Source organism: Lolium perenne, chromosome 2, assembly GCF_019359855.2.
Source record: "Lolium perenne isolate Kyuss_39 chromosome 2, Kyuss_2.0, whole genome shotgun sequence".
Lineage (NCBI taxonomy): Eukaryota > Viridiplantae > Streptophyta > Magnoliopsida > Poales > Poaceae > Lolium > Lolium perenne.
Genome location: NC_067245.2, coordinates 255,926,097 through 255,945,211, shown reverse-complemented (window position 1 = coordinate 255,945,211; position 19,115 = coordinate 255,926,097). Strand labels below are relative to the sequence as shown.

Here is a 19,115-nt window from a genome sequence, read left to right as displayed (position 1 = left end):
AGAAGTCTCTGTTCCGGCACGCCGCCGGGACGGGGAAGTGCCCCCGGAATCCATCTCCATCGACTCCATCGCCATCTTCATCGCCGTTGCTGTCTCCCATGATGAGGAGGGAGTAGTTCTCCCCCGAGGCTGAGGGCTCTACCGGTAGCTATGTGGTTAATCTCTCTCTCCCATGGTGTGATCTTTATGTGATCATGAGCTTTGTATCACTATTAATCTATGTGCTACTCTAGTGATGTTATTAAAGTAGTCTATTCCTCCTCCATGATGTAAAGAGGACAGCGTGTGCATCATGTAGTACTTGGCATAGGTTATGATTGTAATCTCTTGTGGATTATGAAGTTAACTGTTACTATGATAGTATTGATGTGATCTATTCCCCCTTTCATAGCTATTGTTGACAGTGTGTATGCTATGTTAGTACTCGGTCTAAATTGCAATGGTATTATCTTGGATTATGATTTGATGAGGATATCCCTATGAATGGTGTTTGTCAAGTACTTGATGAACTTTGAGTGGAGCTTTTGTAGCCACTACGTGATGATTAGTGATTCCAATAGGAGAGTAATTCAGAGTAGCACAAGTGAAGAGGAGTTATTTATTTATGTGATCATTGTTGAGAGTGTCCACTAGTGAAAGTATGATCCCTAGGCCTTGTTTCTAAGCATTGAAACACCGTTTTCAACAAGTTCTGTTACATGTTCGCTTGCCGCCATATTTATTTCAGATTGCAATTACTACTTACAATCATCGATATTACTTGTATTTCACTATCTCTTCGCCGAACTAGTGCACCTATACATCTGACAAGTGTATTAGGTGTGTTGGGGACACAAGAGACTTCTTGTATCTTAATTGCAGGGTTGCTTGAGAGGGATATCTTTGACCTCTACCTCCCTGAGTTCGATAAATCTTGGGTGATTCACTTAAGGGAAACTTGCTGCTGTTCTACAAACCTCTGCTCTTGGAGGCCCAACACTGTCTACAGGAATAGAACCGTGCGTAGACATCATCTAGCTACCAAAAAAAACAACCACGGGTGATGTCTAATTCCCCCTCCTTTTCCTGTAGACAGTGTTGGGCCTCCAAGAGCAGAGGTTTGTAGAACAGCAGCAAGTTTTCCCTTAAGTGGATCACCCAAGGTTTATCGAACTCAGGGAGGAAGAGGTCAAAGATATCCATCTCATGCAACCCTGCAACCACAAAGCAAGAAGTCTCTTGTGTCCCCAACACACCTAATAGGTGCACTAGTTCGGCGAAGAGATAGTGAAATACAGGTGGTATGAATATATATGAGCAGTAGCAACGGTGCCAGAAAATAGCTTGTCGGGCGTGTAGTTGATGGTGGTAGTATTGCGACGGTAGTAACACGGTGAAACGATGAAACAAGCAGTAGTAACGTAGCAGTATTTAGGAACAAGGCCTAGGGATTAGACTTTCACTAGTGGACACTCTCAACATTGATCACATAACAGAATAGATAAATGCATACTCTACACTTTTGTTGGATGATGAACACATTGCGTAGGATTACACGAACCCTCAATGCCGGAGTTAACAAGCTCCACAATTAATGTTCATATTTAAGTAACCTTATAGTGTAAGATAGATCAAAAGACTAAACCAAGTACTAACATAGCATGCACACTGTCACCTTCATGCATATGTAGGAGGAATAGATCACATCAATACTATCATAACAATAATTAACTTCGCAATCTACAAGAGATCATGATCATAGCATAAACCAAGTACTAACACGGATGCACACACTGTCACCATTACATCGTGCAGGAGGAATAGAACTACTTTAATAACATTGCTAGAGTAGCACATAGATAAATTGTGATACAAACACATTGCAATCATAAAGAGATATAAATAAGCACCTCACTATGCCATTCAACAGTGAATAAGTATTCTGTGAAATATAGCCTAAGAGACCCACACGGTGCACACACTGTCACCTTTACACACGTGGGACAAGGAGTCTCCGGAGATCACATAAGTAAAACTCACTTGACTAGCATAATGACATCTAGATTACAAGCATCATCATATGAATCTCAATCATGTAAAGCAGCTCATGAGATTATTGTATTGAAGCACATAGGAGAGAGATGAACCACATAGCTACCGGTACAGCCCCGAGCCTCGATGGAGAACTACTCCCTCCTCATGGGAGCAGCAGCGGTGATGAAGATGGCGGTGGAGATGGCAGCGGTGTCGATGGAGAAGCCTTCCGGGGGCACTTCCCCGTTCCGGCAGCGTGCCGGAACAGAGACTCCTGTCCCCCAGATCTTGGCCTCGCGATGGCGGCGGCTCTGGAAGGTTTCTGTGGTTTTCGTCGAACGTATCAAGGTTTTCGATCCAGGGGCATTATATAGGCGAAGAGGCGGCGCAAGAGGGTCGAAGGGGCGACGACACCATAGGGCGGCGCGGCTAGGGCCTGGGCCGCGCCGGCCTATGGTCTGGGGGCCCAGTGCCCCCCCTCTGGTCCTTCCCGGGTGTTCTGGATGCTTCCGGTGAAAATAGGAACTTGGGCGTTGATTTCGTCCGATTCCGAGAATATTTCGTTACTAGGATTTCTGAAACCAAAAACAGCAGAAAACAGGAGCTGGCACTTCGGCATCTTGTTAATAGGTTAGTTCCAGAAAATGCACGAATATGACATAAAGTGTGCATAAAACATGTAGATAACATCAATAATGTGGCATGGAACATAAGAAATTATCGATACGTCGGAGACGTATCAGCATCCCCAAGCTTAGTTCTGCTCGTCCGGCGGGTAAAACGATAACACAGATAATTTCTGGAGTGACATGCCATCATAACCTTGATCATACTATTTGTAAAGCATATGTAGTGAATGCTGCGATCAAAACAATGTATATGACATGAGTAAACAAGTGAATCATATAGCAAAGACTTTTCATGAATAGCACTTCAAGACAAGCATCAATAAGTCTTGCATAAGAGTTAACTCATAAAGCAATAATTCATAGTAAAAGCATTGAAGCAACACAAAGGAAGATTAAGTTTCAGCGGTTGCTTTCAATTTGTAACATGTATATCTCATGGATAATTGTCAATGCAAAGCAATATAACAAATGCAATATGCAAATATGTAGGAGTCAATGCACAGTTCACACAAGTGTTTGCTTCTTGAGATGGAGAGAAATAGGTGAACTGACTCAACAATAAAAGTAAAAGAATGGTCCTTCAAAGAGGAAAGCATCGATTGCTATATTTGTGCTAGAGCTTCTATTTTGAAAACATAAAGAGAGCATAAAAATAAAGTTTTGAGAGGTGTATGTTGTTGTCAACGAATGGTAGCGGGTACTCTAACCCCCTTGCCAGACAAACCTTCAAAGAGCGGCTCCCATTTTATTTTATTTTGGGTGGCACTCCTTCCAACCTTTCTTTCACAAACCATGGCTAACCGAATCCTCGGGTGCCTGCCAACAATCTCATACCATGAAGGAGTGCCCTTTTATTTTAGTTTTATTATGATGACACTCCTCCCCACCTTTGCTTACACAAGCCATGGCTAACCGAATCCTTCGGGTGCCGTCCAACAATCACATACCATGGAGGAGTGTCTATTTTTGTTAATTAATTTGGGACTGGTGATACGTCTCCGACGTATCGATAATTTCTTATGTTCCATGCCACATTATTGATGTTATCTAAATGTTTTATGCACACTTTATGTCATATTCGTGCATTTTCTGGAACTAACCTATTAACAAGATGCCGAAGTGCCGATTCTTTGTTTTCTGCTGTTTTTGGTTTCAGAAATCCTAGTAACGAAATATTCTCGGAATTGGACGAAATCAACGCCCAGGGTCCTATTTTGCCACGAAGCTTCCAGAAGTCCGAAGAGGAGACGAAGAGGGGCCACGAGGGGGCCACACCCTAGGGCAGCGCGGCCCCCCCTTGGCCGCGCGGCCCTGTGGTGTGGGGCCCCCGTGCCACCTCTTGACCTGCCCTTCCGCCTACAAATAGCCTCCGTCGCAAAACCCCCTGTACCGAGAGCCACGATACGGAAAACCTTCCAGAGACGCCGCCGCCGCCGATCCCATCTCGGGGGATCCAGGAGATCACCTCCGGCACCCTGCCGGAGAGGGGAATCATCTCCCGGAGGACTCTACGCCGCCATGGTCGCCTCCGGTGTGATGTGTGAGTAGTCTACCCCTGGACTATGGGTCCATAGCAGTAGCTAGATGGTTGTCTTCTCCCCATTGTGCTATCATTGTCGGATCTTGTGAGCTGCCTAACATGATCAAGATCATCTATCTGTAATTCTATATGTTGCGTTTGTTGGGATCCGATGAATAGAGAATACTTGTTATGTTGATTATCAAAGTTATATCTATGTGTTGTTTATGATCTTGCATGCTCTCCGTTACTAGTAGATGCTCTGGCCAAGTAGATGCTTGTAACTCCAAGAGGGGGTATTTATGCTCGATAGTGAGTTCATGCCTGCATTGACACCTGGGACAGTGACAGAAAGTTCTAAGGTTGTGTTGTGCTGTTGCCACTAGGGATAAAACATTGATGCTATGTCTAAGGATGTAGTTGTTGATTACATTACGCACCATACTTAATGCAATTGTCTGTTGCTTTGCAACTTAATACTGGAGGGGGTTCGGATGATAACCTGAAGGTGGACTTTTTAGGCATAGATGCAGTTGGATGGCGGTCTATGTACTTTGTCGTAATGCCCAATTAAATCTCACTATACTCATCATGATATGTATGTGCATGGTCATGCCCTCTTTATTTGTCAATTGCCCAACTGTAATTTGTTCACCCAACATGCTGTTTATCTTATGGGAGAGACACCTCTAGTGAACTGTGGACCCCGGTCCAATTCTCTTTACTGAAATACAATCTCCTGCAATACTTGTTCTACTGTTTTCTGCAAACAATCATCTTCCACACAATACGGTTAATCCTTTGTTACAGCAAGCCGGTGAGATTGACAACCTCACTGTTTCGTTGGGGCAAAGTACTTTGGTTGTGTTGTGCAGGTTCCACGTTGGCGCTGGAATCTCTGGTGTTGCGTCGCACTACATCCCGCCGCCATCAACCTTCAACGTGCTTCTTGGCTCCTACTGGTTCGATAACCTTGGTTTCATACTGAGGGAAACTTGCCGCTGTACGCATCACACCTTCCTCTTGGGGTTCCCAACGGACGCGTGTTGAACGCGTATCAAGCCGCTTTTTCTGGCACCGTTGCCGGGGAGATCAAGACACGCTGCAAGGGGAGTCTCCACTTCTCAATCTCTTTACTTTGTTTTTGTCTTGCTTAGTTTTATTTACTACTTTGTTTGCTGCACTAAATCAAAATACAAAAAAATTAGTTGCTATTTTTACTTTATTTGCTATCTTGTTTGCTATATCAAAAACACAAAAAAATTAGTTTACTTGCATTTACTTTATTTATTTCATCATGTTTCCTCCTAAGTTTGTTCTTAAAGATGTACCGGTAGGCCGAGGGTCTATCCTTGGGAAAGACAATATAGAAATTTTTTTCACTCATATTAGTACGGTCGAAGATTTTGAAGATAGACACTTGGCAGAACTTGCCCCCACTTATGAAATTGCTGTTGCTTCTTTAGTACACGCGTTAGAAGCTAGATTTGTTAATCTTAATCCCGTGATTCAACATATGTTTCTTACACTCGGTGATATGGAAGAAGGAGAAAAGAAAGATTTTGTATTAGAAACCCTTCTTAAAGAATTTGGGGGAATAGCGAGAGAAGCTAGAAAAGTCTTCACTAAATATAATATGCTAGGCTCTTACACCAACTTTGCCAGTACCCTTGAGAAGATGGAAAAGGATAGACAAAAGTACACTAATGAAGTTAATTATGAGGGGGATATTAAAACATCAATACCTTGCAAGCTCTTGGGAATGTGTGAGGCACTAGAAAAGAATTTTGATTGGATTGTTCCCGAAGATTTGTTTGATGAGAGTAGCAAGCCCAAGACTAATGAAAAGGGAGCCTCTGAAACTCACATAGAAAAGATAGTATGCATAATTGAGAAAACTCCGCACCCCGCTGAGAATGCACCACCCTTCTATAATACTTGATACACACTTTCTGCGCCTAGCTGAAAGGCGTTAAAGAAAAGCGCTTGTGGGAGACAACCCATGTTTTTACCTACAGTACTTTGTTTTTATTTTGTGTCTTGGAAGTTGTTTACTACTGTAGCAACCTCTCCTTATCTTAGTTTAGTGTTTTGTTGTGCCAAGTAAAGTCTTTGATAGTAAAGTAAGTACTAGATTTGGATTACTGCGCAGTTCCAGATTTCTTTGCTGTCACGAATCTGGGTCCACCTCCCTGTAGGTAGCTCAGAAAATTAAGCCAATTTACGTGCATGATCCTCAGATATGTACGCAACTTTCATTAAATTTGGGAATTTTCATTTGAGCAAGTCTGGTGCCATTTTAAAATTCGTCAATACGAACTGTTCTGTTTTGACAGATTCTGCCTTTTATTTCGCATTGCCTCTTTTGCTATGTTGGATGAATTTCTTTGATCCATTAATGTCCAGTAGCTTTATGCAATGTCCAGAAGTGTTAAGAATGATTGTGTCACCTCTGAATATGTTAATTTTTATTGTGCACTAACCCTCTAATGAGTTGTTTCGAGTTTGGTGTGGAGGAAGTTTTCAAGGATCAAGAGAGGAGTATGATGCAACATGATCAAGGAGAGTGAAAGCTCTAAGCTTGGGGATGCCCCGGTGGTTCACCCCTGCATATATTAAGAAGACTCAAGCGTCTAAGCTTGGGGATGCCCAAGGCATCCCCTTCTTCATCGACAACATTATCAGGTTCCTCCCCTGAAACTATATTTTTATTCCATCACATCTTATGTGCTTTGCTTGGAGCGTCGGTTTGTTTTTGTTTTTGTTTTGTTTGAATAAAATGGATCCTAGCATTCACTTTATGGGAGAGAGACACGCTCCGCTGTAGCATATGGACAAGTATGTCCTTGGTTTCTACTCATAGTATTCATGGCGAAGTTTCTCCTTCGTTAAATTGTTATATGGTTGGAATTGGAAAATGATACATGTAGTAATTGCTATTAATGTCTTGGGTAATGTGATACTTGGCAATTGTTGTGCTCATGATTAAGCTCTTGCATCATATGCTTTGCACCCATTAATGAAGAAATACATAGAGCATGCTAAAATTTGGTTTGCATATTTGGTTTCTCTAAGGTCTAGATAATTTCTAGTATTGAGTTTGAACAACAAGGAAGACGGTGTAGAGTCTTATAATGTTTTCAATATGTCTTTTATGTGAGTTTTGCTGCACCGGTTCATCCTTATGTTTGTTTCAAATAAGCCTTGCTAGCCTAAACCTTGTATCGAGAGGGAATACTTCTCATGCATCCAAAATACTTGAGCCAACCACTATGCCATTTGTGTCCACCATACCTACCTACTACATGGTATTTTCCGCCATTCCAAAGTAAATTGCTTGAGTGCTACCTTTAAACAATTCAAAATTTATTACCTCTGATTTGTGTCAATGTTTTATAGCTCATGAGGAAGTATGTGGTGTTTATCTTTCAATCTTGTTGGGCAACTTTCACCAATGGACTAGTGGCTTCATCCGCTTATCCAATAATTTTGCAAAAAGAGCTGGCAATGGGATTCCCAGTCCCAAATTAATTAATAAAAATAGACACTCCTCCATGGTATGTGATTGATTGGACGGCACCCGAAGGATTCGGTTAGCCATGGCTTGAGAAAGCAAAGGTGGGGAGGAGTGTCATCATAATAAAACTAAAATAAAAAGGCACTCCTTCATGGTATGAGATTGTTGGCGAGGCACCGAAGGATTCGGTTAGCCATGGTTTGTGAAAGAAAGGTTGGAAGGAGTGCCACACAAAAATAAAATAAAATGGGAGCCGCTCTTTGAAGGTTTGTCTGGCAAGGGGGTTAGAGTGCCCACTACCAGTCGTTGACAACAACAAACACCTCTCAAAATTTCACTTTTATTGCTCTCTATATGTTTTCAAAATCAAAGCTCTAGCACAAATATAGCAATCGATGCTTTTCCTCTATGAGGACCATTCTTTTACTTTCATGTTGAGTCAGTTCACCTATTTCTCTCCACCTCAAGAAGCAAACACTTGTGTGAACTGTGCATTGATTCCTACATACTTACTTATTGCACTTATTATATTACTCTATGTTGACAATATCCATGAGATATACATGTTATGAGTTGAAAGCAACCGCTGAAACTTAATCTTCTTTTGTGTTGCTTCAATGCCTTTACTTTGAATTATTGCTTTATGAGTTAACTCTTATGCAAGACTTATTGATGCTTGTCTTGAAGTGCTATTCATGAAAAGTCTTTGCTTTATGATTCACTTGTTTACTCATGTCATATACATTGTTTTGATCGCTGCATTCACTACATATGCTTTACAAATAGTATGATCAAGATTATGATGGCATGTCACTCCAGAAATTATCTGTGTTATCGTTTTACCTGCTCGGGACGAGCAGAACTAAGCTTGGGGATGCTGATACGTCTCCGACGTATCGATAATTTCTTATGTTCCATGCCACATTATTGATGTTATCTACATGTTTTATGCACACTTTATGTCATATTCGTGCATTTTCTGGAACTAACCTATTAACAAGATGCCGAAGTGCCGCTGTCTTTTTCTGCTGTTTTTGGTTTCAGTAAATCCTAGTAACGAAATATTCTCGGAATTGGACGAAATCAACGCCCGGGGTCCTATTTTGCCACGAAGCTTCCGGAAGTCCGAAGAGGAGACGAAGAGGGGCCACGAGGGGCCACACCCTAGGCGGCGCGGCCCCCCCTTGGCCGCGCGGCCCGTGGTGTGGGGCCCCCGTGCCGCCTCTTGACCTGCCCTTCCGCCTACAAATAGCCTCCGTCGCGAAACCCCCGTACCGAGAGCCACGATACGGAAAACCTTCCGCAGACGCCGCCGCCGCCAATCCCATCTCGGGGGATCCAGAGATCACCTCCGGCACCCTGCCGGAGAGGGGAATCATCTCCGGAGGACTCTACGCCGCCATGGTCGCCTCCGGTGTGATGTGTGAGTAGTCTACCCCTGGACTATGGGTCCATAGCAGTAGCTAGATGGTTGTCTTCTCCCCATTGTGCTATCATTGTCGGATCTTGTGAGCTGCCTAACATGATCAAGATCATCTATCTGTAATTCTATATGTTGCGTTTGTTGGGATCCGATGAATAGAGAATACTTGTTATGTTGATTATCAAAGTTATATCTATGTGTTGTTTATGATCTTGCATGCTCTCCGTTACTAGTAGATGCTCTGGCCAAGTAGATGCTTGTAACTCCAAGAGGGGGTATTTATGCTCGATAGTGGGTTCATGCCTGCATTGACACCGGGACGGATGTGAAAGTTCTAAGGTTGTGTTGTGCTGTTGCCACTAGGGATAAAACATTGATGCTATGTCTAAGGATGTAGTTGTTGATTACATTACGCACCATACTTAATGCAATTGTCTGTTGCTTTGCAACTTAATACTGGAGGGGGTTCGGATGATAACCTGAAGGTGGACTTTTTAGGCATAGATGCAGTTGGATGGCGGTCTATGTACTTTGTCATAATGCCCAATTAAATCTCACTATACTCATCATGATATGTATGTGCATGGTCATGCCCTCTTTATTTGTCAATTGCCCAACTGTAATTTGTTCACCCAACATGCTGTTTATCTTATGGGAGAGACACCTCTAGTGAACTGTGGACCCCGGTCCAATTCTCTTTACTGAAATACAATCTACTGCAATACTTGTTCTACTGTTTTCTGCAAACAATCATCTTCCACACAATACGGTTAATCCTTTGTTACAGCAAGCCGGTGAGATTGACAACCTCACTGTTTCGTTGGGGCAAAGTACTTTGGTTGTGTTGTGCAGGTTCCACGTTGGCACCGGAATCTCTGGTGTTGCGCCGCACTACATCCCGCCGCCATCAACCTTCAACGTGCTTCTTGGCTCCTACTGGTTCGATAACCTTGGTTTCATACTGAGGGAAACTTGCCGCTATACGCATCACACCTTCCTCTTGGGGTTCCCAACGGACGCGTGTTGAACGCGTATCAACTGGGAATCCCATTGCCAGCTCTTTTTGCAAAATTATTGGATAAGCGGATGAAGCCACTAGTCCATTGGTGAAAGTTGCCCAACAAGATTGAAAGATAAACACCACATACTTCCTCATGAGCTATAAAACATTGACACAAATCAGAGGTGATAAATTTTGAATTGTTTAAAGGTAGCACTCAAGCAATTTACTTTGGAATGGCTGAAAATACCATGTAGTAGGTAGGTATGGTGGACACAAATGGCATAGTATTGTTTGGCTCAAGGATTTGGATGCATGAGAAGTATTCCCTCTCGATACAAGGTTTAGGCTAGCAAGATTGTTTGAGGCAAACACAAGGATGAAGCGGTGCAGCAAAACTCACATAAAAGACATATTGTAAACATTATAAGATTCTACACCGTCTTCCTTGTTGTTCAAACTCAATACTAGAAATTATCTAGACCTTAGAGAGACCAATTATGCAAACCAAATTTTAGCATGCTCTATGTATTTCTTCATTAATAGGTGCAAAGTATATGATGCAAGAGCTTAAACATGAGCACAACAATTGCCAAGTATCACATTACCCAAGACATTTTAGCAATTACTACATGTATTATTTTCCAATTCCAACCATATAACAATTTAACGAAGAAGAAACTTCGCCATGAATACTAAAAGCTAAGAACACATGTGTTCATATGCAACAGCGGAGCGTGTCTCTCTCCCACACAAGCATGATGTAATCCAATTTATTCAAACACAAACAAAAACAAAAGCAAACCGACGCTCCAAGAAAAGCACATAAGATGTGACCGAATAAAAATATAGTTTCAAGAGAAGGAACCTGATAATTTGTCGATGAAGAAGGGGATGCCTTGGGCATCCCCAAGCTTAGATGCTTGAGTCTTCTTGAAATATGCAGGGGTGAACCACCGGGGCATCCCCAAGCTTAGAGCTTTCACTCTCCTTGATCATAGTATATCATCCTCCTCTCTTGACCCTTGAAAACTTCCTTCACACCAAACTTCTCATAAACTTCATTAGAGGGGTTAGTACATAATCAAAAACTCACATGTTTAGAGGTGACACAATCATTCTTAACACTTCTGGACATTGCCCAAAGCTACTGGAGTTTAATGGAACAAAGAAATCCATCCCACATAGCAAAAGAAGCAATGCGAAATAAAAGGCAGAATCTGTCAAAACAGAACAGTCCGTAAAGACGAATTTTTAATAAATACTTCCGTTGCTCAGATCAGAAAACTCAAAACTAATGAAAGTTGCGTACATATCTGAGGAACACGCACGTAAATTGGCATATTTTTCTGATTTTTCTACAGAGAAAACAGCCCAGATTCGTGACAGATAGAAATCTGTTTCTGCGCAGAAATCCAAATCTAGTATCAACCTTCGATTAGAGGCTTCACTTGGCACAACAAAACACAAAACTAAGATAAGGAGAGGTTGCTACAGTAGTAAACAACTTCCAAGACACAAATATAAAACAAAGTACTGTAGCAAAATAAACACATGGGTTATCTCCCAAGAAGTTCTTTTCTTTATAGCCATTAAGATGGGCTCAGCAGTTTTAATGATGCACTCGCAAGAAATAGTATTTGAAGCAAAAGAGAGCATCAAGAGGCAAATTCAAAACACATTTAAGTCTAACATGCTTTCTATGCATAGGAATCTTGTAAATAAACAAGTTCATGAAGAGCAAAGTAACAAGCATAGGAAGATAAAACAAGTGTAGCTTCAAAAATTTCAGCACATAGAGAGGTATTTTAGTAACATGAAAATTTCTACAACCATATTTTCCTCTCTCATAATAACTTTTAGTAGCATCATGAGCAAACTCAACAATATAACTATCACATAAAGCATTCTTATCATGAGTCTCATGCATAAAATTATTACTCTCCACATAAGCATAATCAATTTTATTAGTTGTAGTGGGAGCAAATTCAACAAAGTAGCTATCATTATTATTCTCATCAAGTGTTGGAGGCATAGTATAATCACAACAAAATTTACTCTCCATAGTAGGTGGCACCAAAAGACCACTATCATTATAATCATCATATATGGGAGGCAAAGTATCATCAAAGAAAATTTTCTCCTCAATGCTTGGGGGACTAAAAAGATCATGAAAACCAGCTTCCCCAAGCTTAGAACTTTCTATATTATTATCAACAATGGTGTTCAAAGTGTTCATACTAATATTACTACCAGCATGCAAATAAGATTCCATAGGTTTTTTAATTTTCGCATCAAACAATCCATGTTTTAAATCAGGGAATAGAATAAGAAGATCATTCTTGTCCATTATGCCAAACTAGTGTAAACAAGAAACAAAAAGATGCAATTGCAGGATCTAAAGGAAATAGCTTCGAGTACTTACAACGGCACCGGAAAATAGCTTGGTAGCCGAGGTCCGGAGTGTGAGTACCTTTTACCTTTCCTCCCCGGCAACGGCGCCAGAAAATAGCTTGATGTCTACTTCCCCCTCCTTTTCCTGTAGACAGTGTTGGGCCTCCAAGAGCAGAGGTTTGTAGAACAGCAGCAAGTTTTCCCTTAAGTGGATCACCCAAGGTTTATCGAACTCAGGGAGGAAGAGGTCAAAGATATCCCTCTCATGCAACCCTGCAACCACAAAGCAAGAAGTCTCTTGTGTCCCCAACACACCTAATAGGTGCACTAGTTCGGCGAAGAGATAGTGAAATACAGGTGGTATGAATATATATGAGCAAGAGCAACGGTGCCGGAAAATAGCTTGTCAGCGTGTAGTTGATGGTGGTAGTATTGCAGCAGTAGTAACACAGTGAAACAGTAAACAAGCAGTAGTAACGCAGCAGTATTTAGGAACAAGGCCTAGGGATTAGACTTTCACTAGTGGACACTCTCAACATTGATCACATAACAGAATAGATAAATGCATACTCTACACTTTTGTTGGATGATGAACACATTGCGTAGGATTACACGAACCCTCAATGCCGGAGTTAACAAGCTCCACAATTAATGTTCATATTTAAGTAACCTTATAGTGTAAGATAGATCAAAAGACTAAACCAAGTACTAACATAGCATGCACACTGTCACCTTCATGCATATGTATGAGGAATAGATCACATCAATACTATCATAGCAATAATTAACTTCGCAATCTACAAGAGATCATGATCATAGCATAAACCAAGTACTAACACGGATGCACACACTGTCACCATTACATCGTGCAGGAGGAATAGAACTACTTTAATAACATTGCTAGAGTAGCACATAGATAAATTGTGATACAAACACATTGCAATCATAAAGAGATATAAATAAGCACCTCACTATGCCATTCAACAGTGAATAAGTATTCTGTGAAATATAGCCTAAGAGACCCACACGGTGCACACACTGTCACCTTTACACACGTGGGACAAGGAGTCTCCGGAGATCACATAAGTAAAACTCACTTGACTAGCATAATGACATCTAGATTACAAGCATCATCATATGAATCTCAATCATGTAAAGCAGCTCATGAGATTATTGTATTGAAGCACATAGGAGAGAGATGAACCACATAGCTACCGGTACAGCCCCGAGCCTCGATGGAGAACTACTCCCTCCTCATGGGAGCAGCAGCGGTGATGAAGATGGCGGTGGAGATGGCAGCGGTGTCGATGGAGAAGCCTTCCGGGGGCACTTCCCCGTTCCGGCAGCGTGCCGGAACAGAGACTCCTGTCCCCCAGATCTTGGCCTCGCGATGGCGGCGGCTCTGGAAGGTTTCTGTGGTTTTCGTCGAACGTATCAGAGTTTTCGATCCAGGGGCATTATATAGGCAAAGAGGCGGCGCAAGAGGGTCGAAGGGGCGATGACACCATAGGGCGGCGCGGCCAGGGCCTGGGCCGCGCCGGCCTATGGTCTGGGGGCCCAGTGCCCCCCCTCTGGTCCTTCCCGGGTGTTCTGGATGCTTCCGGTGAAAATAGGAACTTGGGCGTTGATTTCGTCCGATTCCGAGAATATTTCGTTACTAGGATTTCTGAAACCAAAAACAGCAGAAAACAGGAACTGGCACTTCGGCATCTTGTTAATAGGTTAGTTCCAGAAAATGCACGAATATGACATAAAGTGTGCATAAAACATGTAGATAACATCAATAATGTGGCATGGAACATAAGAAATTATCGATACGTCGGAGACGTATCAACGGGGGAGCTCATGAGTCTAGTATTGGCGTAGTACCCGCTCCTAGCTTCGGACTACTGTGTCCTGCTGAGGCATACCCGCGCCGCTGCCGCCTGAGCGACAGCTTGTAACCCAGCGCCTTTTCCAGTCTGCCGTCACAATGGCGTAGCGGGAGGGCTCAGTAGCCCACTCCTCCACCGGCATCGACATTGACTTCTCCTTCAATGTAACCTTGTGCGACTTTGTCGGCCCCTTCGCAGCCGCCTTCTTCCTCGGAGGCATGTCGGAAATGACGACGAGGAAGCATGCGTTGGAGAGGAGGGCATGAGATGGAGTGGCGACGGGAACTGGATAGGAGAGTGGGAGAAACGAAGCGGCGGGTGGGAGGGAAAGGGAATTGGGGGATACAAGTAGGGTTTTGGAGCTAGTTACTACCAGGCAGGGCTCGCAGACGATATCCGAAGTGTCACCAGGCGCCACCACGCCAATTCACGCATCATCCGAAGGGGCCTAATGTTGTGCAGAGCACGCAGTTGGGAAACCCCAAGAGAAATGTATGATGAGCACAACAACAGTTTTTTGGTCAGTAAGAAAACCAAGGTTTAATCGACCAGTAGGAGAAAGAAATCACTTCTAAAGGTGTTGTTAGCTGACCTTGGTAGGGCACACTACCGGTGTCAGCAACAACGTGGAACCTGCACACAACACAGCCAAAATACTTTGCCTCAACTTACAGTGAGGTTGTCAATCTCACCGGTTTTGCTGAAAACAAAGGATTAGATGTATAGTGGTGAAAGAGATATTTGTTTGCAGTGAAATAAAAAGAACAGTGTGTGGACGCTAGAAAAAGAGTTGTTGACATGGGAGTTGGCAATAAAAAGAACATGTATTTGTAGTTTATAAGAAAGGATCTAGGTCCATAGTTCACTAGAGGTGTCTCTCCATAAAGATAAATAACATGCTAGGTAAACAAATTACAGCTGGGCAATTGACAGAATAAAGATCATACATGACAAGATGATTACTATGAGATTCATTTGGGCATTATAACAAGATTCATGGATCGTAATCCATCTGTGTCTATGACTAATAATCCACCTTCCGATTAGCATCCGCACCCCTTTCAGTATTAAGTTGCAAGCAACAGATTATTGCATTAAGTAAACTATGTAAAGTAAACAATAGAATTATCCTTGGATAAAACATTGTTGTTTTCTCCCTAGTAGCAACAACACATCTACAACCTTAGAAGTTATTGTCACTCTCCCCAGATTACTAGAGCTATGAACTCACTATCGAGCATAAATACTCCCTCTTAGAGTCACAAGCAAGTACTTGGCCAGAGCATCTACTAGCAACGAAGAACATGTGATCCATAGTATTTAATATTCATCGGATCCCAGCAAACACAACATGTAGCATTACATAAAGATGATATTGATCATGATAGGCAGCTCACAAGATCTAAACATGAAGTATAAATTGGAGAAGACAATCATCTAGCTACTGCTATGGACGCGTAGTCCAGAGATGAACTACTCATGCATCACTTCGGAGGCGGGCATGGCGATGTAGAGGCCTCCGGTGATGATCTCTCTCTCTAGCAGGGTACCGGGAAGAGCTTCAGAACCCTCCCGAGCTAGGGTCGACGATGGCGGCGGCGACGGAACTTTTCGTGGATGGAGACTCGGGTATTTAGGTTTTTCCCGATCAGATGAATATATATGCGGAAGGGCGAGGTCGGTGGACACCTGAGGGGCCCACATCACCCCTAGGCGCGGCCAGGGGGTGGCCCGCGCCTAGGCATGGTGTGGCCGCCTCCTGGAACTTCTCCGTCTCTCATCTGGACTCCGTCTTCGTTACAGTAAAATAGGAACTTCGACTTTCGTTTCGTCCAATTCCGAGAATATTTCCTGTACAACTTTTCTGAAATACAAAAATAGCAGAAAACAGTAACTGACACTATTACATCTTGTCAATAGGTTAGTTCCAAAAAATGTATAAAAGTACCACGAAATGTAAACAAAACATATAGAAATTAGTGTAAAACAAGCATGGAGCATCAAAAATTATAGATACGTTTGCAACGTATCAGGGTCAACGTAAGATTGTTGGCGATTTTATTAGCCTAGAAAACATGCCGACTATTTTTCGGCGCTGGTATGGGCGAGAAGCCGGCCTCCAAATAGCTATTGGGGTCGTTATTGGGGCTGCCGATGAAGATGCTCTTACTTCCAACTTATGCTCTACGCCAGCTAACGTGAACTGGTGATAAAAAAACGTTAAAACAAAAATATTATACGAGCCCCTTGAGCTCATAGAGCCCATGACGAATCGAGCTCGAGCTAAACCTTAGATTCGAAAGTTGATTCGGGCTTGAGCTGAGCCTATCTATGTTCACTCGAGTTCCGCTCGTTAACACCATACTCCTCCCTCAATGGAGGCCCTTATTCCTCGACGCGGCCGTGCAAAGCTTCCAGGGACCAAGTGGTTTCGTCCTTGGTGCTATGAAAGGTGATCATGCTCCGAGGTTGTTTATCATGGGCGGTGACGGAGAAGAAGAATGACTCGATGTGTCTCTATAAATCTTTGTAGGGTCCTTTTTGTAAAATCTCTTGATCGAATTTTACTTCTTGTGTTCCCTTTAGAATCCTTTGGGTAAAATATAAAGTCACCGCTTTATACAACTGTCTCTAGGTCTTTTGAGACCCTTTTTGATTAAAAGAAAATTGTTGTTACGCTTACTTAAATAGAACTGCATTGAAATCTACGAAAAGTGTCTTTGGCATGTGAGCATCCGTGCTCCCGGTTTTTCGAAAGCATATTTTGGGACTACAAAATCTAAAATTAAATACGTGCATACATATACATATTCCAAAGGTATTGTAGATATTTTAGATAAAAATAAGTTATATTTTGAGCTATAAAAAACAAATTTCGGACAGAAATTTGAGATTTCTATCCCGATATACAGCCACAGCCTTGTTTTTTTTTTTTTGTACTAGCTCGAAATACATGGCAGGTTCTACTGAAATTTCGCACGAGTATTGAAAACATGCTTATGTATTCCTTTAACAAATTTATAATTTTTAAAACACAAAAATACATCTTTTAAATGTTTTAACACTAGGAAGGTCCACCAAATCTGCTCTCCGGAACATATCATGTGTTACCGATCTGGCATGTGAAGTAATAAAACAAGAAAAGTGTCTTGGATGATCAGACAGCCTTTGGAATGGCCAGAGGTCAGTACTGTACAGTTGTATTTTTCCTCCTCCTGAGTTTTGCGAGCCAACAACAACCGTCACGTCGCTATAATTTCCACGCCTCCCCAATCGCCACCAGCTTCAGCATCGCGTTATCCTCACGTGCACACCACCTGCTCGACCAAATTCCCCACACACCCGCCCACCAACATCTCCGATGGCCACCGCCACCGCCGCGGCGCCCTCCTCCTCGTCCCTCCTCCGCCGATCCCTCCCTCCGAAATTCCCGGCCGCTCGATGCCTCGCGCCGCCGCGGTGCCGCGCGCGCCTCCGCACCGCGTGCCAGGTCGCCGTCAGCAGCGACGTGTCCCCACCGCCCGACGTTGCGGACGAGGAGGCCTCTGCGGCGCCCAAGATCGGTAAGCGCGTGCGCGTCACGGCGCCGGTTCGCGTCTACCACGTCCCCAAGGCGCCGGACCTCAACCTTCGTGGCATGGAGGGAGTGGTCAAGCAATATGTCGGTGTCTGGAAGGGCAAGCGCATCACGGCCAACCGCCCCTTCAGAGTGGAGTTCGAGCTCAAGCTGGATGGGCAGGACAAGCCGGTTCGGTTCTTCGTCCACCTCCGGGAGGACGAGTTCGAGTTCGTCTGAGGCGAATATGACCCTCTGTGTTGTAGAATAATGCGCTCTTTGGGGGTGGATGCAGCACCCATGTACATTAGCAGGGGAGGTTGAAGAGGGAGCAAGAGGGTAGCAAGTAAGTTGATGTTTGTTTACCTCTGGTTTGCTCTTCCTCACTTCTCTCTGTTCAACATCGAATTTTTCAGATGTGAGAATTGTTCGAGATGATGACGATTATGAATGAGAGTGATTATACTAGGACACTGTTGTCATTTGTGTCCAATAACTTTTTCTGTTGATTGTTTCAAGAATTAATTATGGATGCCTAATTACCAGTTGGTCTCATAGATAGTGTGCGCCTACTAGGAATAGTTCTAATTTCGATGTATCATAAAAATCAGTCAAAATGGATGGTACACTGAAAATGCTAGTTACTAAATGCCACCCTCAATCATATATGTTGGTTCAAGAAAGTTCGCGATGATGATATCTTCTGATGAAGCTTAGTGTGTACATGTGTTACTGTCCGTGGGAAGGCAGTGCCTTTTCTGTTTTCATTGGAAAATATGTCAGGAATTGTAAGTTTTGTTTGTTCTTCATATATGTTGGTCTTTAGCACCAACAATCTTCTTTCAGACTTAGTGCTCATAATCTTGTAGAGCTTTTAATCTTGTCAAATTCATACAATATGTTTTGCTGTTTTGTTATGTACTCGATTTAGGTGTTTGCATGAATTGAAGACGTTCTTGTTGGTTAGGGTTTTGTTGTCCCATCCAGGGGAAGATCGAGTGACAAATATATGTTTAGGCCGACTCCTCATTTGAGCAGTTGATTGTTCGCATTTAAAGTGATGTGAGTTAGTTGTTCACAAAATTTAGCTTTCTATGAGCCTCATACACCTTTCTGTATCCAATAGGTCCAAATCACATCCGGGCACAAGCGACAATTTAAGTTAACCCATTCAAAGATAATTTTCATAT

General features: G+C 42.7%; 1 protein-coding gene across 1 annotated transcript; it reads left to right on the top strand.

Moving 5' to 3' along the window:
- Positions 1–17,610: 17,610 nt before the first annotated feature.
- Positions 17,611–18,393, top strand: LOC127335689 (ferredoxin-thioredoxin reductase, variable chain). The gene has a single exon (XM_051362408.1). The coding sequence runs from the start codon at positions 17,731–17,733 to the stop codon at positions 18,163–18,165; it is 435 nt and encodes a 144-aa protein (XP_051218368.1). The 5' UTR covers positions 17,611–17,730; the 3' UTR covers positions 18,166–18,393.
- The last annotated feature ends 722 nt before the right edge of the window (positions 18,394–19,115 follow it).

Excerpts from the sequence above, each read along its gene's own strand:
- LOC127335689 (XM_051362408.1), top strand. The coding sequence starts at position 17,731 with ATGGCCACCGCCACCGCCGCGGCGCCCTCCTCCTCGTCCCTCCTCCGC.